At 40.0% G+C, this 24,048-nt stretch overlaps 1 protein-coding gene across 2 annotated transcripts; it reads left to right on the top strand.

Annotated features, from left to right (window-relative positions):
* The first annotated feature begins 556 nt into the window (after nt 1-556).
* porb (P450 (cytochrome) oxidoreductase b) lies at nt 557-22,707 on the top strand. Of its 2 annotated transcripts, XM_069668394.1 has the most exons (16): nt 557-592; nt 3,953-4,138; nt 11,419-11,467; nt 12,367-12,495; nt 13,031-13,183; nt 14,366-14,490; nt 15,606-15,695; nt 16,224-16,322; nt 16,640-16,756; nt 16,847-16,965; nt 18,770-18,951; nt 19,137-19,286; nt 19,400-19,667; nt 20,180-20,325; nt 20,743-20,828; nt 21,141-22,707. In XM_069668394.1, exons 2-16 carry the CDS (start codon nt 3,960-3,962, stop codon nt 21,283-21,285), a joined length of 2,037 nt encoding a protein of 678 aa, XP_069524495.1. In that variant the 5' UTR covers nt 557-592; nt 3,953-3,959; the 3' UTR covers nt 21,286-22,707. The 2 variants fall into 2 exon arrangements, with proteins under 2 accessions (XP_069524495.1, XP_069524496.1); XM_069668395.1 differs by lacking the exons at nt 557-592; nt 3,953-4,138 and adding an exon at nt 8,225-8,302.
* The last annotated feature ends 1,341 nt before the right edge of the window (nt 22,708-24,048 follow it).

The following is a 24,048-nucleotide window of genomic DNA, read 5'->3' as shown; positions in this document are numbered from 1 at the left end:
ACAGAATAGCTGAGCATGCAGGTTTTCTGGCTATCCAACAAACTTCTGAACTTTATCCTTGGTACTGTGAAAATAAACACATTTAAGCCGAGGAGGACATGTTTGATGAGTCTGCCTTTTAGTTTGTCATTGATATACTGTCTGTTCAGCTGGTTTCATTACATAACCATGACCCTTTACCTGCTGCACCATCACAGGTATTTTTTTAGCACGTTACATATTATGCACAGAGGACGTAGTGAAGGTTCAGGATCACCCTTATACCTCCAGAGAGACTTCTCCCACGTGCGTGCTTTGACATTAGGTAAGGCCCCTGAAGACCGGTCCATGTTGAGACACGTGTAGACAGAAATAAAAAAATAAACACGCTTAATCTCAAAAGGAAATGCTGTCAAAATGATTTTTTTGAAATAGAATTGCACATATGCAGCTTCTCAAAAAATGAAATCATCACTAAGTTAGGTGTATTTTACGTTGAAAGTGGGAAAGTCCTCCCCCGCTGTCAGGATCGAGTTGGTTTGGTCCTTCATGGCGTAAAGTTTCCTTCCGTGTTCAGCACAGTGTCAGCCTGACACAAAGAGGGAAGACGAAGGTAAGCACGGGACAAAACTCATCTTTTAAATTGTTGTAGATTTAGCTGGAGTCTGTGGCAGTGTGTGTGAATTACATGTCAGAGATAATAGATTTATATCGAACTAGAAACCTAAAAAAAACAGACTAAATGTTCAACTTTTCAGAGAAACATTAGCTTAAGACGTGCTGCCTGCTGTGTTATTACGCAAACCTAAGCTAACTAACTTTCTTTGGAGCAGGTCCTGTCTTTGACATGTATACTTTTAGATATATTTGACATAATACGCTTTATACGTGTTATGTTTAGACAACCTTGTTTGTCCCTTTTATTTGCGTAAAGACTATAATGTTTCAGCCAGTGTTGTCACATTCCAGGGAATAGCCGGGGCCCTGTGTCCAGTCCGAGGACTAACTTGATCATTTCATCATTTATTGTGAATATTAGCATCATTTTCTGATATTTTATGTTACTATACTACGCCACAAATAGAAATTTAGCTGACAGCACGTGTGGAGCTTTAGACATACTAATGGCAAACCGGTACCGCTACATTGATCGTTATACAACTTTATTTGCTTTAAGCAGAAGTGGTGAATTGTTAGGATGAACCATAGTGAACTTGGTCCATGTGTGATTATCGATCAATCCTCCGGTAGCAGCTGATATTAAAGCTTCCTTTACTTGTCTGAATAGGCGACTTAGACGACATAGCGAATAGACTGTAATTAGATAAGAGTGAGACTCTACCTACAGATTCAGAGGTGAAAGTATTTAGAAACTAGTTGCCCCTCACATTATGTTGCTGGAAGGTCAAACACAACTGTATGTAAAATCCACAAGTAAACATAACATAAGTAAAAACTGTCTGTGTTGCCCTGTCTAGGCTTGTCTCTTATTGTTACAAATGGCAGCTTACTCTACACTTGTGTGATACTTTGTGCACTTGAGACAGGAGGGACTTGTTTTTTGAGTCAGTTGGTAATTGATCCCACTGGAAGAACACTATGCAAAGCAGTCGGCATGGATACTACAGACAGGAGACACTGAAACAGTTTGTGTCCATTACCTGAGCTCCTTGATAATCAGAATTGACATCAGCTTCCAGTTTATTAGGTACAAATTACAGAATGTAATTTTTATTCCCCACTCACTGATATAAATGTGTAGGTAAATTTCACCTTTCATTAAAACATTAAATTATTCAACAGCATTACACGTGGTTAAGGCTTTTCCAGCTAGTTTCCTGTCTGCCTCTGTACTCTCCAGAAAGTGTGAAATGATTTTTTTTAAAACACTTTCAAATCTAACTTTAAAGGCTGATATTTAACCTCAAAGGGTATCTAACCCTGAAAGATAGACTGTAATTTCACAACAGCACCCACTAGTGCTCCCAAACATCTATTATGTTTATCCCCCAATAAATTGACTGATTAGCAGATGGATTGTCTGATATTTGTGTATTGCTGATAACTTTTATCTGTGTTTATGTCGGCTAATAAAAAAGTCGTGTGTAAGGTCACTTAGAAACAATCTTGCTGTTGCATAGATTTGATTTTCTACCGTACACCCGAAACGCTATTTTGAAACAAAGTTTGGAGTTGTGCGTGCTATTACTGCAGTTGCATAGATTGTCAACCAGAGAACACTGACAACTGATTTTACTGCTGTGAAACGTTCACCTCAGTACAGGTCTTGGTCACAGTTTGATCTCGATCCTCTTTTTTTTTCGTCTTTGTAAAACTGTTAGATATTTAATGGTGTAAGCTTTAAAAATCCAGTTCTGGCCGTGCTATGTGTTTGTTAAAAGGTATTTTTGCATGTTTATTTTAAAGACAAGTGAGAACAGTTTTGACGAACTAGTTATAAAGATTTAAAAAAATCTACTTTGTAGCTACTCTCATGATAAAAAATTTTAAATGTCTGACCTAATTTGAAATGTTTGCCTGATTAAAAAAATTGTTTCACATTGAAATACGAGGTGGTCACACACCTGTAGATCCTCGTAATACAGATTTCTTTTTCTCAAAATATAATTGAAATCTGTTTCTGTTAAGGAATAACTACATTATTATTGACTATGTTAAGATATAGCGTAATATAGTATCACAAGCCTTAAAGTTCCAGTGAATGCTGTACCTAATGGTAGGCCTGGGCGATATGACGATATAGCTCGTCAAAACAATCTGAAAATGTCTATCGTATGTGTTTTCTATTCCGTCTCTATCGCGATGTCGCAAAACCAGTGGCGGAACTGCTTTACGGCAATTGAGCATGACTCAGCTAAAGGCAAAAAACAGTTTGAATATGTTTGCTTTATAAAAGTCATTTCGATTTATTATATACAGAAAAGAATGAAAAGGCGTCTGCTCAACTGTAAATAATAATTAATATACGTAAATAAAATATGTACATTCATCACGCACTTCACTTTACCTGGCTGTTTGCCACATCCTTGGGTTGTTTCAAGTCTTTGTTTTAGGGTGGGGGAGAGAGCAATCGCACAGAGTTACGTCCGTAACCTGTTGTTATTAATTCATTTTTGTTATTAATTTATTTTCTATGTAGGTTAAGGTCTATGTGAGACTTATGACATCAATACATTACATTTTCATATTGAAGGCTAGGGCTATATTTTATTTATTTTCCATCCTTAAATTTACTTAAAAATGGTTAAGTTTGCACTAAAGCTATCAATAAAATAAGAAAATACTTTTTATTTGTAAAGTATTTAATTCACACAGGATTATTCAAAAATAGGCTTTACCGTGTGGTTATTTCATGTAGACTAATTATTTGTTAAATAATCAGTTAAAATAAAACGGTCTGAATGGTTTGCTTGATATGTGAGTGAGTCAGCAGTCAAGGAAAGAGCAAGCCAGCACTTTGTTGAATATGTGTGTACACAGCTCTTTCAAACGTTTCTTTTCTTGTCGATGAGCCAGTTCAAGAAAACCCGATCTCATTGTTTTCACCCCTTCAACCAAACTGAAACTCGAGAGCTCAGAACATGAAGTCCATTCGTGCTCGGTGTGAAAAGAGTTGCTGTCGTTGATGCATGACATGATATGGAACGCAGTGGGTCACAATGTTGTAGTATGTAGAGCCAATTGTGCGGTATTGCTGGCACAAAAGCAATCATTGTATGGTTACGGTAAGGCATGTAAAATACTGCTAACACATGTTACCAATCAGATTGTTCTGTGCAGCTGCTGAATCAGTTCTGACTCCCAGTTTTGTGCAGTTAAAAATGTTCTTAGCTCAAACTGAATTGACTTTTACATGATTGGATAAAAAAAATTGCTCAGTTAAAAAAGTGAATAATATTCTGTTTGTTAGTCTGGTCTGACATTGGTGTTCCTTCTGTTTCTCCATGTAAAGTGTCATCATGACAGACATGGAAGCTGATACCACCACCCACACCGAGGCCACGGCGGTCGAAGAGGAGCCTCTTTTCAGCAACCTGGACCTCTTCCTCTTCTCCCTAATTGTCGGCCTGGTCATTTACTGGTTCATGTCCCGCAAGAAGCCTGAGCCCATCCCCGAATTCAAGAAGCTCGACACACCGTGAGTATCCATCACAAAATATCCATATTACCATATAATATCCATATAACAATAATCTGTTTAGGGTAGGGCTGGGTATCGATAAGGATTTCTCGATTCGATATCGATTTTTGTTAGGGGTATTTCAGTTACAATATCAATGCACCTCTAACCTGGTGCATTATCAACATTTTTAATGTTTACAATAAGAATTGACCCCAAAGAAGTTGCATCGTGTACTTTTTATTTAACATTACAAACACACAGCAGTCAACACAATATTAAGAATTGTATGAATTAGACAGCTTATGAACTTTTTGTCCATTTTCACATTTTTAGTCTGTACATCTGGCTCATGGTTTTTTAACGAACTGGGGTTCAACTTGCGCGAGATTTGGCCATGAGATCTCATAGTGTGAAGAACAAAACCACAGGAGACTAACAGATGTGGGGAAAGGCATGCTGTATAACTACATGCCGAAAATACATGCTAACAGAGTGCAACATAATCATCAGTGCAAAACTATCTATGCAGCAGCCGCAGGCTGGACCCCCGTCCTCTGCCCTTTGCTGCATGATCCCCCACTCTCTTCTCCCCATATTTCCTGTTAGTCTCGAGCTATCCTATCAATAAAGGCAAAAAAACAATAATTGGTTGAAATTAAAGACAAAAAGGAGTTCATAGTTTTACAATGGTCCAATTTAGATCTACTATATCTTTATGAGATTCATGAAGGCTTCTTAAAAAGAAAAGTTCAAACTCTAGGGTGGCTAAATGTAAGGAGAAGAGCATTAAAAAATCTCATAGTATAGTGTATTGTGTACATTAAAAAGATACTCATTCTGATTCATGTTCATTTACTTTTGATTTCGATTCTGATTGTTGAAATGATACAAAATATGCAGCAAAAGCTACCCTTTTTTTTGCGTATTTAAGCTGCTTTATATTGATATAGTCAAGAATGACGGTGTTTTGCAGCTCTTTTGAAGAAAGGAGATTGAATAGAGAAAAGTTAATATTCTCTATTATACTTGTTTATGCTACAGTTTCATGCACTAGTATTAACTGAGTTACAACTTGAGACATCATATTTCCATACCATGCTAGCACACTGTTAGAATGGCTCATACAAAGTTAGTAAAATAACATAATGTTCTTCATTTTATTAAATTATGTTTATGTAGTGATTGTATCATTACTTTCTTCTTCTTCTTCTTCTTCTTCTTAGCCATACTTGTAAGTTGACACATATTTAAACAGCCTCACTGGACAGCTATAGATATCAAAGCTCCTGTGAGGAGTTTTTATCTGGTTTTGAAAGAGACTGAAATTAATTGTGATTACTCTATATGACGATTGATTATTTCTACATAGTTATTTTTAATGCCTGAAATCGCTGGCTGGTAGGTGTCAGACAAAGCGATGAACTGCACGCTGCCTTTGTTTACATTTTCCAGGGCAAACATTTAAAGTCTGATATATATGACTGTTAAAGAAAGCAGGATGAGATTTTTTGTTAAAAAAAACACCACTCAAGCATGTATAGGACAAAATCAGCAGAGAGATAAGAGGTACGGCTTTGTCCACAGGGGGCGCCAAAATCAACACAAACGGAAAGTTCCTCACAGGAGCTTTAACCTTTCTCCCAATCTCTTATTTAGAGACACCCTTAATTGTTGCCTTCTAGCTTCTTGTATTTATTCAGCGACAAGTTTCTCGACCTCTGGCTTGTATTTAACAAACCTCCTAAAAATTCCCAATTTTTACTTTGATGCACAGACAGCAGCCATTTACCTCTGACATCATGCTCAGGGTGGGAATCTCAAACTCTGTTCTTGCACTGCTAAATTCCAGGTTTCAAGCTGTACAAATGTATGTTATCTAACACATTGTCATCATTCCACTACTTCTTGATTTAATCAGTAACTGAAAAGATGATGGATTGTGAAAACCTGGAGAGACACCAGGTCACATTTCAAAGTGTAAACTACATGATAACTCGGCTATCCCTTGATAATAGCTAAGGTTAGCGTTCACCCACTTCCTAGCTAACATTGCGGTTAGATACAGATGTATGCCTTTCCTATCGTGTATTACCAGCAAACAATAATGTTAGCTAAGAGGTGGTTGAATGCTTAGATTATCTGATATCTAACAGTAACTAATGGGTTATCAAATGTCTTGTTTAAGCTATAAATATGGTTAAACTACACTATCCATGGTCTATTCAGATGCTGATAAATTGGGCCTTTAACCATTGACACAACAGTTTAGAACACCGAGCGTGACGTCAGAGTTAAATGGCCAACATGAATAAGATCATTTGAGTCATATCACAGCATAAGTTATGACTTCCTATCTGGACTCCTCTTCCTGGCAGAAATGACTTTTATGTGTGTCATTTTCATTGGACAGTGTGTCTAGTTCAGGACTGAGGATAATGGTGGGACTAGGAGTGTGTTACTTAAGTCATTTGCTTGTGTCTTATTACAAAAAGAAAGAAACAGCTGGACCGTGTTGCCTGATCTAAGTACAAGCTGTGACTCTATGGGCTCTGGAGCACAAGTGTGTGAGAGTGCACAGCTTCAGGCTCGTAAATGTTCCACTAGTAGCGACCTTTGATTTTGTCTGCACGTCCTGCTCTTTTACACAATCCCTCTCCTCTCTCAGAAACTTTTCTACTCTCTCTCTGCCGGCCTTTTTCCTCTCTCCAGCTCCTCCTCTGCTCCTCCTCCCCTCATCCCTTGTCAGTGTAGCTATGGAGGCTTGGCTTGATTTCAATGCACTCTCCTTCCATTGGCCGCATTGGAAGTCCCTCCCAAACAACCACAACACAGTTTCTTTGGTCACCGGAGTAAAGCCATGGGCCAGAAGCAGCCACGCTCGCTGTGTGGCTGAGCTCTTGTGTGGTTGTGTGAATGGAGACAGTGTTGCTGCAGGCTTAGTGGGGGAGATCCTGAGCGTTTGTGTGAAAACAAGAGGTTAGAGGGAATGGGGAAGACCCCTGTAGAGCATGTTTTGCTTTGGAGAAGATTGTGTTTGTGTCTGTGGAGGGCGGGTATACAGGAAGGGAGCGTAGAGCAACACAAGCTGGTCTCCCCTCCCCTTAAAGGGAGCAGTGATTACCTAACTGTTATGAAGGGGGCGTAGTCTTCCATGTCTTTCCTGTGCTTTTGTTTTTGGCCCTGAACCCCATTTTGAAAGTTCCCTGGAGAGCAAACGAGGAAGGCGAGCCAAGCTGCCTTTGTGAGTCCTCTCCTAAGGTGGAAAGTTGAGGCAAAAGACAAGCAACCCTTTCTTTGCCCTGAGTTACTTTTTTTCATTCTTCTTTCCCCACTCCCCTGTTTTTCTTTCAGTGTGTGTGTGTGTGTGTGTGTGTGTGTGTGTGTGTGTGTGTGTGTGTCTGTGTGTGTGTTTGGGCTGAGCTGCTCTGCCATTGGAGCAGGGCTGTGTCACAAATGGAATCCTTTTATGATAAATGAGGTTACCATAGCAATGACATTCCCCTCTCTCCTCCAGTGAGATGGGGGCGGGGGATACTTCAGGAAAAAAAAACTACCATTCACTCTCTCGGCTCTTCTCCCCCACTTCTCCTCTGGTCCACCAAGGAGTTGCTCTGATAACAAGCCAAATCCTCAGAATGGATCTTGTAGACTTTTTTGTTCCCAACACCTTTCAGACGGGAGAGGAAAAGGGGCGGGGATGAGGAGGAGGGCATTTTCAGCCCGAGAGTGTTTCAGTGTGTGAGTCAAAAGTGTAGGTCTGCAGCTCGGCTACATTTTATGGGAAAGTCAGTTTCCCACCATTGTGTCCACAGCGGTTGCCAGACATTGACAGGGCTTGTAGGCTGTGTGTGTGTGTGTGTGCATGTGTATGTGTGTAGAACAGACGCTGCTGGTTTCAGAGAGCAGCACAGGAAGAGGCAGAGTTCAGATCGTGTTGGAGCCTCTTAGGTGGAGGCAGGCAGCTTCTTCAGCTGCGAGTGTCCGGCTGCGTTTCTGGACTGGTTTTCATGTTGCCATCCTCTGGTCGTGGAGTGTTGACGTCCTGCTTTTGATTTTGAGCGTGGCGGTCTTCCCGGCGTGGCCTAGCCAGTGGTGCTAGTGGCAGTAGTGAGCTACAGGGCTGCATGCCATGGGCTGTGTCTTCTCCCTGCCAGAGGACAGGAGAGATGCTGCTGAGAGGTCAGTACAGTGTTTGATTTCCTGCTTGCTTAGACATTCGCTGCCAATTATCCTTTTAATCCTGCTGTTTAGCTTAATAGCTCACTAAGAGTGTAAGTTATTGTTTGACACCTTGCAAGTGATCTGAACTAGTGGCTTGTTTCCCAACTAAAAGCTCTACAAACAGTTTAATTTGCTTATTTAATTAACTACGGCCTCAAAACAATGTTCCCACAAGGTTATGTAACAGCTGGAAGTACAATGTGGTTAACTACAAACACAATGTATTGTTTGAGTCTTTTTCACAAGCTCCTCAGACGTTCAGAAAGTAAACATTTAGCCCTTATTTTGTGGAACATTATCAGCCTAGTTTAATTTCATCAGAGAGTTTGATTTCCATTTAATTAGTCTTAAAAGATCACACTGCAACATGAGAAGAATTAATTGATTTAAAGATGTGTTGTTTGAATGAGCCTGTGTGACCTTACTTTCTAAATGAGGTTTGGTTCCTGGATGGATTAATGAATGGAAAGTTATATTTGACATTATGTTTGAATGATGAGATCTGAACAGTTTGTACTAAACTGGAAATAAGAACATAAGCCCATTTATTACTAGTGGCTTGGGGGCAGAGTCTTCATGATACCACCTGTTTGCTAACACAGCTTGTAGCTTTACGACAGCGGTGATGTGCTGTCAACTATAGTTAATTTTTGTTTGTGTGCTTAAATAATAATAATGAAACCAAACTATAAATTTAATAGTAAAATGACTGTTTGGGCTGTAATTTTATTGAATCATATTTTTATTGGTTTTCTTTTTAGAACAAACAAGCAAGACAGCCATATAATAGGCAAAAAAAAAAAACTGTGGCTGAAAGAAAAATCTAACGGACATACACGTAAAATGGAAATAATAATAATTAAACAGAAAAAAATAGATAAAACATTTATTGCACAAAATAAGGAATTGTAAACTTTTTTTTCCCTACGTGCTGTGTTTCAAAGACAGAGGTTGATTAAGGGCGATACACAGATGTGACCTATCTCTTGTGAGGCTGCATTTAGCTGGGTGGGGGGTTAAGCTTAACGTTAATGTAGTCCATAAATGGTTTCCATATATTGGTTGTCAGAGGAGCCATGTTAAGTAACATGTAAAGCCGCTGAGTGATTGGGCCGTCACTAATATAATCACACTTGTTCAATTCCAATCAATCCCGATGTGACGTCTCGCTAAATATCTTAAAATACGATCTCATTAACAAAAAAAGACAAATATATGAAATGACATCTCTCTGCTGTATCTTTGCAGTGTATTTGTGTATATACTTGCAATTGTTGTCACATTATACTGCAAAGATTTTCTCTTTCTAATGATGCACAGAACATCCACCCCGGTGAGTGGCTGCGGTGCCGCTGCGGCAGACGCTCTCAGCTGATAACAGTTCAGACAGATTTGGCTAAAGCTCTCAGGAATGCTTCAGCTCGGGGGCAAGGGCTTGTGTTTCACATTTCAGGATTTAGGAATTTACACTTTGCTTCAGAGTGCAATCTGGATGAACCACAGGAGGCCATTTTTACAACATGTCGTGCATCAGTCGCACATGCACACCGCAGATCTGTTATTGGGTTCTTAAAGTTTAACATTGTTGACTGAATGTCGGACGAATTTAAATAAGATGCTCTTTGTGTAACGCCTTTGTTCTATATCAAATATAGCAAATTATTATAAACTGTCTCTATTTCTCTTAGCTGTAATCATACAGCCTTGTGCCATGGGATATGGAGTATATATTGATCACCTTGTTTCTGCTTGTAGTTAGTTTCAGCCTAGTTATTCCTCTTTTAGTGCAGACAATAATGCAGCTGTCCACTCAGACCTTTGATGCTGAAAGAAGCGGCGTTGCCTTTTATTCAGCTCGTTAATAGATTTTTCTTCCTCTGTCCCTTTATTTTCTCTAACACTGTTTGCACATGTTGTTTTGATCTGTTCCCGTCCATTAATTACTCCCAGGATAAATCTGAATCAAGCTTTTAATACTGAACATTTGTTATGAATGGTTATGCTTAGTGTGTGTTCCTACGTTAGTATGACTAATAGGAGTGTGGCTGCTGAGTCACCGCTCTAATACTCCCTGATGTTGTAAGAATTAAAACGAACAATGAGTTAACCGTGACGATACAATTTCGCCTAAAGTCAGTGAATAATAGTGTTTCATGATATTTTTCCACTATTGTTGTTTTTTTGGATACTCGTACTAAGAGGAGGATTAAGTAGTTGTGCTTGTTTAAACCACGTTTAGAACAACTATTATCAGCTCCCGTAACAGCATGCTTTTGCTCTATTCGCTTTCTTTATAAATATAAATCACTCGAGGAGTAAATCATTCATTGATCAATATTCATCAATCAATCATTCATCAATCATTGATGTTCATGTCCTCACCCTGACATTTCCTACCTGTTGTTTGCTCACATGGTACAATCTGTGATCTAGAGGGTCCATGAAAGGGTCAACAACAAAAGCCAGAACAAAAGTTTGGCACGTGCAGTACAGTTTTGAACAGCTTCTGATGCTGTTAAAGGTTTTTAACACACGTAATGTTTGTGTAGATATCAGGAAAACAAGCCTTTATTTCCTATTACTCTATGATCAGATGAGATTTCTGAGAAGTCTTTATTATGTTCAGCTCAAAGTTAAACACACCAAATAGTTAATTTAGTCTTTAAATGATAAATGGTAGTTTCGCCTCTAAAGTGTGAAAGTTATCTGACTGCACTGTCAAAAAATGAAGTTGTAATAAACTATTTAAGTGTATTTACAAACTGATGATTGGTGAATGTGGTCATTTATAAATAGTTATTACACGGCTGTGTTAAATAGTTGATTCTGATTGGTTAATCACGGTGTTCCGAGGTCTGCTATTTCTCGAAAACAGACCGTTGCTATGAAGAATAGACCGTTGCTAGGCATTCAGCTCTGATCACACAATCTGGAGGACTAACTGGAATCATTCCATGATAGCAACCTGCTCGCTATACATTATCCCTTACTTAAAACACAGTTTCCAGTCAAGTAAAGGTTGGCAATAATAAAGTAGTTAATAATGAGTTTATTCTGTGTTTTTGTTTCCACAGAGCACCCACCACAAGAGAGACGAGTTTCATAGAGAAAATGAAGAAAACGGTGAGTGGTGTTTTTTTTTTTTTATGTTAAGGGTCAAATGTTTTCTTCTCCAGGAGAACGTTTGAGCATCTGCCAGCCCAAATGGCTGCAGCAACAGTGTTAAACAGTGTTGTTTGTGTAGCCCTTGACCACATGTTGATGGACCTTGGAATTGTTTTCTGCAGTAAATACCTGTGTGATTTTCCAGCCCAAGTGCTTCAGTTTAATGTGTAATTGTAGTGGTGTTTTTGAATTAAAAAAATCAAGTCCTAAAGTGTATTTTTCCCCCTTTTCTCTCAATAAATGCAGAATATAACAGCTATTAGGTCTCTCTGCTGATGTGACTCTTTGCAGTTTCAGAGTTAGAAAAGCTTTGAGGAAAGACTTTGGTTTTGAATCATGTGGTTTTGCAGCAAATAGTTCAGATGCCATGATGGTGGCAGAAAAGAACGTTGGCCCACAGTGCCGTTCATTTTTTTTCTTTGTTATAAATGATCGTGGCAACCCTGCAGGCAAAGATGAAACTTTTCATGATTCCCACATAGAGCTTCCCAGATGGAGCTGTTTATGTAATCATGAGCGCCATGTCGGAGAAATGTCTGGTTGTGTTTTTGTCTTCTTGTGTATTTGCTTTTAAGGGATTTGAAATAGTTTTACAGTTTTTGTTGTGCCAGTTTCATCTCCCCGTCACATGCAGAAGTACTCTAGTTGGCCACAGCATTCAGGATTTGGAAGAAAAAAAACGTTTGGAATATATTAAACTAAACGACAAAAGATCTGCTGCATCTGTTAAACTTAGTCATGGTTTACGTTTCACCGAGCAGCCTCCAGACATGAGAGATGGGATAATTTTTCAGTTGTAGTTGTGGGACAAAGCTTTAAAATGCATCATGTAAATGTCTTCGTCATTTTGTAACCAGGGCAAGAACATCATCGTCTTCTACGGCTCCCAGACGGGCACAGGAGAGGAATTTGCTAACAGACTGTCCAAAGACGCTCAGCGCTACGGCATGAAAGGAATGGCTGCTGATCCAGAGGAGTATGACATGGTAATGAGCACCAGTGGAACAACTTACAAACAGAATTGGAATAAAAGAAAGGTTTATTATTGTAGCTGCCAGTCAATGATCTGTGATGGAAAAACAATCTGTTTGTGTGCCAATTATTTACTCAACACCTTAGAGGGATAATCTAATTTAACTGTAAATTTCTCATTTTGATGAAAATATTATACATAACCCTTTGGGAAATAATGGTTTAAAATAGCTGCTAGGGTACTATAACCTCTTTCAATTATTAATTCACTTTCCTTAAATAAAACGTGTGAAGGCAGACTCAAGGTCAGCACGCACTCATATCAAAATGTGTATTTAAGTCACAACAATAAAAAGTGCACAATTTTATGACATCAGATTTTATCCGACAATTTATAGCAGCCATGCTGAGCGAGGCAGAGGTCACATACTTTTGATTTGTTAGTCATTAGGCAACTCTAGAAACAGCGAGTCAGACACTGACGAAAAATTTCAAAAACAATTAATTAAGATTATCAGAAGTTTCTGATTCTGATGTGTCATATTTCAGGGGGAGCTGTCCCGTCTGTCTGAGATCCCAAACTCCCTCGCCATATTCTGCATGGCCACCTACGGTGAGGGAGACCCGACGGATAACGCCCAGGACTTCTACGACTGGCTGCAGGAGAATGATGATGAAGACCTCTCCGGACTAAACTACACTGTAAGTCCTTCAATTTCTTTAGAGAATGCTGAGAATTGTTTTGATTGTGACAAAATGTCTCTGTGAGGAAATTGTGTAAACTGGTTGTTGTTGTTGTCTCCAATTAATCGATTAATTGTTTGAGTCATACAACAATAGAATAGTGAAAAATGCCCGGCATAATCTGGTAGAGCTCAGTGTGATGTCATCAAACACAAGCTGGATTCCCGTTACTCTCATGCACATAAATACAATTTTCTTTTACTGTTGCCGCTTCACCGCCCGTTCAGTTTATCTTATGAGTCACGCCATGCCAGTTTGCATGTCTGTTACACTGACACTCAGCACACAGGCTTCGCTAGCATGAGCCGCGTCTGGCTTTGTGTGCATCATGAAAGAACGGGCTTTGTGTGTTGTCATGTCTGGCCTGTGTGTGCGTGTGTGTCATTGTGTCATTGTTGGGGTGCAGTGCTGCTGGCCTCATTCGAGTTAAGAGCTTGACTGTGGGAAATCTAGTTAAATTCATGGGCACCGTCACATCCTCCCTGCTGGATGTTATCTGTTGTCTCATCGGTCCGTATTAAAGCTACTACATACAGTACAGTCACTCGGATGTTTTTCAAGGTGGCTTGTAAGACATTATCAAGTTTGGCATTCTGTGTTTCAGTAGAATAAATCAAACTTGATCTTTTGTTTAAAGCTACTGTGAAGAACTTTGTGTTTATTTTGGCGCCCCCTGTGGACAAAGCCTAACCTCTTATCTCTTGGTAGATTTTGTCCTGTACATGCTTTAGTGGTGGTTTTTAACAAAAAAAATCCCATCCCAACAGTCATATGGACCACTCACTTAAAATTCTTGCCCTGGAAAATGTAAACAAAGGCAGCGTGCAGCTAATCGCTTCGTCTGACACCTACCCCCTGCCAGCAGTTTCAGGCATTAAAAATAACTACATAAAAATAATCAATCTTGTCCCTGATGGTCTGGTTTGCTTTTGTAGGTCATATAGAGTAATCAGAATTAATTTCAGTCCGTTTCATAACCAGATAGAAACTTCTCGCAGGAGCTTTAAACTTAAACAGAAAGGAAAATCAGCTTTGATTAGCTGCAAATCCCAAGTTCATCATGTTCTTTTTCTTGTTTGTTTTGTTCAAGATCAAGTCTACTTACTCATGATTTCTCACTGTGTCCTGTTCTGCCTCCAGGTGTTTGCTTTGGGAAACAAAACGTATGAACACTACAATGCAATGGGAAAATATGTCGATAAAAGGCTGGAAGAACTTGGGGCAAAACGCATCTTTGACCTGGGCATGGGAGACGATGATGGAAAGTAAGTGATTCATTTATCCATCAGAATACCATGTGGCAGCCGACCAAAGTAAGATGTTCCCCCCTTAACGTGACCTTGTATTTCAAGAAAGTGTTCATTGATTCTAAATGCCAGATGCCTAAAGCCAAATAGCTTACATTTTACAGAAATTATTTCTGAATTCAGCGGAAAGATTTCCGTGAACTTGGCCTTTTCCTTTCCCCTCCCTGTATCGCCACAGAAAGAACACAGTTTACATTTCATCTCCGAAATCAGTCCATCCTTCTGGAGTTTGTATGTGGAATTTTTTTTAAGGATGAATAGTTTTTTATTTTGTCTTGAACAGAGTACAAGATAATATGCATCATCATCACAAGATTCACATACAACCCCCCCCCCCACCCTAAACCCCACAACTCATCATCACCACATACACAATTGGCCTTGGTAGTCAACATAAATACACACCATCATATGCAGTGGACTTCAATATATAAAACAAGACAATACAATAAACTGAGCATGGCAAAATAAATTAGTACAGTACAGGTACACAACTTTGTCCATGCCTACAATAAAATAAGGCACTAAACACAAAACATGTGACTCCCCACAGAGACTGATCCATGTCAGGCACCCTCCAAAAACCTTAAATATTTGCCTGATGAATACATCCAGTCTACCAAAAGCTTTAAAAGACATCTTTTCAAATGTTGCCACTCTTGCCTTTCCGGCACTCCTTCAGTTTTCCATTATCTGAGGAGAATCATAATACTAGTTTGAACCCAACTTTTATTGTGTTTGTCTCCCCCCATTAAGATTGACCCATCACCGAGAACAAATAATCTGGGGCTATATGGGATTTGGTTTGGAGATTATCATATATCCTGGCCCAAAATTCTTGAACTTTTTCATAAAACATCAGGTGACCGTCCTCTCACTTGCATCGCCAGCAGTTTGTTGTGTCTCTTATTGAATGAGGCGTACCCTAGCATCCCTTGACATTGTTTTTTTTGTATGTTTTTCTTTTTTAAGACATTTGTTATATTTGTAAAATGTTATGTTTTATGTCAATCCATCCAACAAGGCTGAATTCAAAGACCTTTCAAACTGACTGGCCTGCTTTTGTCTTTCAGCCTGGAAGAGGACTTCATTTCATGGAGAGAGCAGTTCTGGCCGGCCGTCTGTGAGCACTTTGGAGTGGAAGCTTTAGGAGACGAATCAAGGTACAATATTTTTCCAAAACCATTATTAATCTGCTTTAACTTTAACTTTTAACCTTTTCCAAACAATTCTCACTCTGTAGCTCTTTGTCATCTTAAATTTGACATTAAACAAATTGCAAACATATTCACACTTCGCTTAGAAGCTCCTTCATGTGGGGTTTAAAGAAGAAGTTAATCCCAGATTGAAATGACAAGATAAACACTGGATAATGATGTGCAAACATGATTTATTGTACACATTAGCGTTACATGGGTTTGGTTCAAAAGAAACTCCACCCAGAGGCTTATGTTCTTTCTTTGAAACGTCCATATCTTGTCTGAGACTTGTCATGTTATAACAAATCGTCTGATGAATGTCAACCACACCCAGCTGTGTATGGAACAAGGACAAATACCAAGAAACATTTTAATGTTTTGCCAAAAAAGTGTTATCCATCCAATTCTCACATTATTTCACTATAAATTTAACGTATATTCACTTTATCTTTATCTGAAAAGACTCTAACTCTAACGTATGTCCCCTCGCAGCATACGGCAGTACGAGCTGAAGGAGCACACTGACATCAACATGAACAAAGTGTACTCGGGAGAGATCGGCCGTCTGAAGAGTTTTGAGGTCCAAAAGCCGTAAGTACTGTAGCAGAACCGCTGTTCACCACCAGAACTCATTCATCAATAGAGAGCTGTCTGCTCAGTCATTGCTCACATTTCACCTACATTCATAACTGACTGCAGAGTTAACCAAAGGTCACGGTTCACACGACAGAAGCTTTCTGCCCCCTAGTGGACACGGGAAACACTTTTCTGCAGCCTTTTTTTAATCAAACTTAATCATTAAATAGACTTACTGAGTCATTTATTTATTAGGTAAAGATAAAACAAATTTTCTTTGACTATTACCAACCTTTACTAAATACATTTTCATACCCATTTTTTATTCACAGACCCTTTGATTCCAAAAACCCTTTCCTGGCTCAAGTCACCGTCAACCGCAAACTCAACAAAGCCGGTGATAGACATCTTATGCACCTGGAACTAGACATAACCGGTTCCAAGATCAGGTGAGAGTGGATAAAGCAGATCTTTAACGCAATGTCATACTTTCATAAATACAGGTCAAAGTCTAAATGAGGCTCATTCTGTCATCTTAGATATGAGTCAGGAGACCACGTTGCGGTTTTCCCCACGAATGACTCTGGGCTGGTGAACAAGCTGGGACAAATCCTTGAAGTGGACCTTGATGTGGTTATCTCTCTCAACAACCTTGATGGTTTGTCATTGAACGCCTGCAGCACCTTGACTTTACTATCTTTCACCTCAAACCCTGTGATATCTAGACTTGCAGTGTCAGCTCATTTTAGCATACAATCTGATTCTGTTATATAACTGCAATTATGTTATTGTTGTGATATACTGTACGTAGTTGACTTGTAATGAGTCATATGTGTTTCCGGTTATTATGAGGGACATTGAGTGTAGCTGTGATTAGATAAGTAACAGTTAGGGCAGTTCCTGTTCAATTAATGTCAACTTTATTATTAGAGAGTAAATACTTAACAATTATTTACTACATAATCTACTGAGGTTATAACTGTGTAAAGTCTTGTGGGGATGTCAAGGGATAATTTATACTAGGATGCACCAATACCACTATTTTTCAGACCAAGTACAAGTATATATGTAGTATACACCGATATGAATACTTAATAATATCATTACAGTTCTCATAATAACTTTAAAAACATGTTTCATTTTCATCAGATGTTCCTCACTTTCTGACTGTAACAAAGTAAATAGACATAATGATGCAACTGCAACTGTTGCTGACATTTTAACACTCAACTTTGCTTCTCCACCTACCGGCTTAACTAACAGGAGGCTAACATCAAGCCGTAAAGTGTTATTCGGGTGCGGTACTCATCGTAGTTTTACGAGTACTTAAGCTCCGATACTGCCCGATATCTGATACTGGTATCGGTATTTATACAAACCGTTAAACTTCAATTAATAGCAAACATATCAATTGCAAATTACTGATTTGATCCCGCTCTGCGTGACAGCACGTCTGACCCTAGCTGCACTGGGGTATCGCCTCGGCTCTGATCAGCATTGATGGGAACACAAAACCCGTTTCAACACGCTAATCTCCGCCCCCTTTCCGGTACCATGCTATGCTCCTTGTCATCTAAGCTACAAAGTCCGCCCGTCTCTGTCCGAGCAGCACTCGAACATCGTTCCAAATTTGTCTGCGCCGAGTTTGATGAAACTGAATGAGTAATAGATACAATGAAGACCTAACCACCGTTACATCTTCACAGTTTACTAACCCTGTCTCCGGCGCGTTTGTGACGTATGCAGAAAAGAGACCGACAGAGTACACTCGACTGGAAATTGGAACAGAGACAATCAGCATTTATAAGTGGGTTTTTCCCGGGTCTGAAATACTTGCGTCAACACGTAAAATTGAGGTGGGAAAGGGGTATGAGAGCGAGAGTGAGACTCCTATCTAAACTGACTTAGGAGTGCTATGCATACTTTAAAAATGTCGCTTGAGAGACGGAGAAAACGTGTTTGTTATTTCAAATTTTATTACCTTCTATAAAGCAGCACAAGCGGCGAAGTCCTTCCTGACCCTCCTGTCACTCACTGTGGTGGAAATGTCTTTATCCTTCATCCTGATCATCTGACAGAGACCCTGAGGTGCTGCGTGCTGTGGATTCACGCACACATAATAGAGCCGATCGTTTACCTTCTTCCTCCCGCCGTTACGCATACCGGTCTTTTTACCGTCTCAGTGTCTCAGTGCTGCTTCTCCTGGTTTTTGTTCTGAAAACCTGACATCTAAGAGCATTCAGGTCCGACTGTTTTCTCCGTGGCACCACAACGACCAGTAAATGTGATGTGTGGCATTTGAGTGAAGGGGGAAAAAACGCAGCCAGATAATTAGAAGCCCATATACATTATTTGTTTGAGACCGGCATTTAATTAGTCAAACGTGCAGCCACACCCGGCGAGTAAAAGGGACTCTGCTTTTATTTGAAGTTTTACGGTAATGCTGTTTATTCATTTTTCAGAGGAGTCCAACAAGAAGCACCCTTTTCCCTGCCCCACCACCTACCGCACAGCGCTCACTCACTACCTGGACATCACACACCCTCCTCGCACCAACGTCCTCTATGAGCTGGCTCAGTACGCCTCTGATCCCAAAGAGCAGGAGAACATGCGCAAGATGGCGTCATCCTCACCTGAGGGCAAGGTCAGTGAGCGATTGGTTACTAGTTGGTTGTGACGGTGTTTAAACATTTATATGTTTAAATTAAGTTATGTTATAAATCCACAGCTGCAGTTACATCTCATTAATCTCAAGTATTTGAACTTGGCCGCATTCATACAAACATACATACTTTATGTTACAGACTATTTGTCACTGTTTCTCTGCAGGCACTCTACCAGAGTTGGGTGTTGGAGTCCTGTAGAAACATCCTCGCCATCCTGGAGGATTTACCCTCTCTGAAGCCTCCCGTTGACCACCTGTGTGAGCTGCTGCCTCGTCTCCAGGCTCGCTACTATTCCATCGCCTCCTCGTCTAAGGTAATAATCTTTTTAAAGCATCAGAGTCTTATCCTTTCATCTTTTATCTACAGATGTAGCCAATTCTGAGTATTAAAGCAGAAGGCTGTTAGTAACTCTCCCCTGCTTTGTAGGTTCACCCCAACAGCATCCACATCTGTGCCGTCGTGGTGGAGTACGAGACAAAGACCGGCCGCACCAACAAGGGAGTTGCCACCAACTGGCTGAAGAACAAACTGGTCACCGACAACGGCCACAAATCCTCTGTGCCCATGTACATCCGCAAGTCCCAGTTCCGCCTGCCCTTCAAAGCCACCAACCCGGTGATCATGATCGGCCCTGGGACGGGTATCGCTCCCTTCATGGGCTTCATCCAGGAGAGGGGCTGGTACAAACAGCAAGGTATTTACAGACACTGTGTGTCAAGGTGTGTTGTTGTTTGTCTTTTACAACCTCTGTGAGGATATAAGGGTGAGGCGAAAAACCCTTAGATATGTTGTTGTATGTCCTTTACAGGACACTTCCCACAAAAATATATGAAAATAACATTCATGGGAAGGCATAGAAGTATGTAAGGTTACAATTCAGGGTAGAAAAGATCAGTCTTCATTTGATATGTGCTGTTCACACTGTAATAAAGATCTGAGCACCAGAATCAGATTTGAGCACCTTTGCTTGCAGTCTGAACATAGCTTAAGCTGTAATAAAAGCCTTGTAGTATAAATACAAAGCTAAAAGTTTGGCTGTTATAAAAGAAATTGTGAGAAATGATGCCCACATTGTTACTTAAAAAACATGATAAATGTTAGAGTAATTTTATCATTTACTCTATCAGTTATTTTATATAATAAACCTCACTGGAATAATCAGTATTTATAAAGTAACTAATGTAAAGTTTTACTTCCTTTTTACAGGAAAGGAGGTTGGAGAGACAGTGATGTATTTTGGCTGCAGATATAAGAACGAGGATTATATCTACCAGGAGGAGCTGGAGGAAGCAGAGAAGAATGCAGTTCTAACACAGCTCAACATCGCCTTCTCCAGAGACCAGGAGCAGAAGGTACGGCCGTCTCACCTCGCTGCAGTTTGGGTCACTTAAAGCTTAAACTAGAAACTGATAGTCAACTGGGATTAAAGAATACTTCAGTACCTGCTTTCCTGGTTTTGATTGGAGTGATTCATGCTAACAGAAACCACAGTGTGTTCTTATATGACAAAGCATCAGAATCAGAATAGTGTAGTAGTGGTTATCCACACATTTTGCTGTTGATAAGATGTTATCTAAATAATGTAACACTTTCTGTAAAAGAAAAAATTAAGATCAGAGGAACACCCCAGTCAAAAAGTGGCTTAGATAGCATGTTTTATATTGTATAAAATTCAGTGTTGTTTAGAAACCCATAATTCTCTTTGTGCCTTCAAACATAAAGTCAAAGATGCATATTTGTTTTCTCTATTTGTTTTTCCAAAAATAAAGGTGTACGTGCAGAATCTCCTGAAGCAAAATAAGGAGAACATCTGGAAGCTGATTCACTCAGAAAACGCTCATATCTACGTCTGCGGGTAATTAACACCAGCAAAAATCATCACATAAGATGTAATATGTTCAAAAGAATAAACCTTCATATGTAATCCTTCATTGTTGTTCATATACATGACTTGTTTTAGTTGTAATGTGTAATTAAATGTGATGTAAAATTTGATATAAAGAATCAGGAAGGAGTCTTTGGGGTACTTTGGCAGCCCCTAGTGGAGTAGGGATAATTGATTTTACAATGATCCGTTTTGATTTACTGGCAATAACCCCCGGTACTCAGGATAACACACTGAAACACAGACGACCAGACATCTAAAGTGATCTCTTTCCTGATTTAGGGATGCGAGGAACATGGCTAAGGATGTGCAGACGGCCTTCCATGAGATAGCAGAGGAGCTCGGAAGTATGACTCGCACCCAGGCGACAGACTACATCAAGAAACTGATGACCAAGGGACGCTACTCACAAGACGTCTGGAGTTAAAGACCCTCAGACTCTGCCTCAGTCACACCACTCGACTGGTGGTTTTAAATGTTTTCTTTTTTACTGTACTTGTTTTATCAGGACTGAATATAAAAAAACCATTACACACTTGTTCATCACCCTGGTTCGTGAGAGCTTCAGGTAGCAGAAGATGATGAGGCAAACCCTACCTCAGCAGGTTTTATTCAGTAAACCCATTCTGTAATGTCATCTGCATTCATTTCATTGAGAGTCAGTGAAGGAAATGAATGAATTTGTGTTTGTTGCTGCAAGTCTGGGCGCTCGCAGTGAGATGTAGGAACCCGCTTGTTTGGAAGTCCCCCAGTCATTAAGGCTTACATTGAACATGCGCAGATACAATTTTGATTGGATTCATTTTTAACTAAAGACTCAGTCAGTTTGTCTGTGCAGCTTCAGAAACTGATGATGACTGAGTGGGAAACACACGTGTGTTGTTTGATTGGGAATCGCATGTCCCGACCTCTGGATGTACATAATATTAACCCAATGTGAACATGAAGATTTTAATGGCAAATTTGTAAAGCTCATTCAGTTTGATTAACAGATTGCAGACATAACATAGCAGATGATAATGTGTTATATGTCTAAGTGAATATAAGGAGCGTTGTGTGTTCCTGTTGCAGTATGAAAGGGTGCTGACTTTAGCTTCTCTCAGAGCTGATCTAGTACTGCTCTAAGTACTTAAAGTGCATTAAGATGTAGAACACGTCAAAAATCAATGAGGAAAATGTTTGGTGTAAGTGGCATCATACTGTTGGTACTATCTAGTTCCCGTCGGTGTTTCCACAACGGATTGTGCCTCTTATGCAGAAGTTGCTTTTTAATAAGTAGCAGTAACATTTAGAGAGACAGATGATGCAAAGGGGAAGATCAATCATAGAAAATCATGAGCTTTTGTGCATTTTGTTTCCCATGAAAGCCTGCCGTTAAACATGATGAATCTGTATCCTGTGATGTTTGTCAAATGTTGAATAGTTGGCCTTGAAACCAGAACTGGAGGTTGTTTATTTTATGCATCCGACGGCAGCAACAGTCGGGACACATGACACCCACCTCTGTGTGATTGTTATCTGTATGTTTTTGTTTTGTCCAATCATATGCATCACTACCTGGAGGAGATGACCTGTGTTCTCTAAGTCAGTGCTCATCCCAGTACTTCAGTGTGAAAATGGGAGAATTTGAAGAAGTCAGGAGACTCGTGGAAGTGCAGCCTGTGCCTTTTTAACACTGCCTTATGTAATAAGTTAGCATTAAGACCCTGACCCTTTACTGCCTTTTTAACAGTTTTCTTTTTCCATGCTTACATTGTCATAGAAAGTCACTTTACGTAGTACTGTCACTTTTTTATTCATTCCACTTATGTAATTATGTGATTTTATCAAGGCATGCATTTTTTAATGAATAAAATTGGAATAATCTTTCAAGTTGATGCCTTTTTTTTTTTCATTAAATATTTTAAATGTTATAACGTTTACTTACATCTGTGTGTCATCAGACATGAGGTTTCAGCTCTATCGATCTCATGAGGCAGTCATATGGAGGGATCAAAATCACATGGCTGGGCTGTAGTTTGTTTTTATGTTTTTATAGGATCAGCAGCTGCTGCTATCATGATGACTCACAGTGACCTGACCAGCCGACTGTTCCAAGAAGCCAATCTGCTTTGTGGATTTAGTTGTTAAAAGCTGCTCTGTGTCACTAAAGTCCACAAATGTATCATTCAATTGAGCTCTTCCCTCATTAAATGTATGTCAGAGTTGAAAGAGGTATTTAGATCCTTGGGTAAAAGTAGGGGAGAGTGGGTTATCTTGTCACACAGGTTACATCTCCAACAGCAGAAGGAACTATTTAAAAAATCTAACAGTTCAGTTACATGTAGAACGTGTTCGGGGGGGGGGGTTGCTGCTAGACAATTTAGGTGGAGGCATGGGTTGCAGCTGTCCGCGGTGTAGACAGTGGCTAAAAGCATGTTTTAGACACTGTAGGTGGAGGCTCCTACAACAGCTGTCTTTCAGCATCTACAGGTGGAGGCAGATCTGCAGGTTGCTGGAAAGGACTTTGGGTGCAGCTGGCGGGTCCCTGAGTATTTTAGAAATAGAGGAAGCAGGTTTTATGCAGAGGCTCATCATGCCTCAGCTGACTGCTAGAATCTGCTGGTAAAAGCTTTGGGTGGAGTTTAAGGACTTCTGTAGGACTCCTTTGGTATGTGGAGTCTGGAGGAGGATGCTCATGCAGCTCTCTCCCCGAATCTAAAAGTGGAGGCAACAGCTGCAGGTGTCTTTCAGAGGCTGGCGGTGGAGGCATGGGCGGCAGCTTTCAGCGACAATCTGACGGTAGAGGTAGAAGTTTTGAGTTGCAGTTTGTTAGCAGAGGCTGCAGGTGGAGGCACCGGTGTAATAGAGAAGATGGAGATGGAGGGAGCAGATGCATTCCAGATGCTGGAGGTGGAGGTTAAGGCTACAAACATTACACAAATTTGCAGGTGAAGGTGAAGGGACATGTCTGGTGGAGGCTGCAGGTAGACATTGAAAGGAAAGCAGCTATCTTCCACTATCTACAGGTGGAGTTAGTGGCAGGTTAATGGCAGAGGCTGTAAGTGGAGATTTGTGCTTCAGTTGCCTACAATTTGCAGATAGAAATGGAGCTACAGGTGCCCTGTAGAAGCTGTAGGTGGAGGCACCAGCAGCGACAGTCTGTTGGTGGAGGCGGAAGTTGCAGCTTGCCAGCAAATCCTTGTTGGAT

This window comes from Semicossyphus pulcher, unplaced genomic scaffold (genome assembly GCF_022749685.1).
Source record: "Semicossyphus pulcher isolate SPU_LCO1_2020_fin unplaced genomic scaffold, fSemPul1.0.p SCAF_19, whole genome shotgun sequence".
Lineage (NCBI taxonomy): Eukaryota > Metazoa > Chordata > Actinopteri > Labriformes > Labridae > Semicossyphus > Semicossyphus pulcher.
The sequence above is the reverse complement of the archived record's forward strand: the minus strand, read 5'-3'. Positions and strand labels throughout refer to the sequence as shown.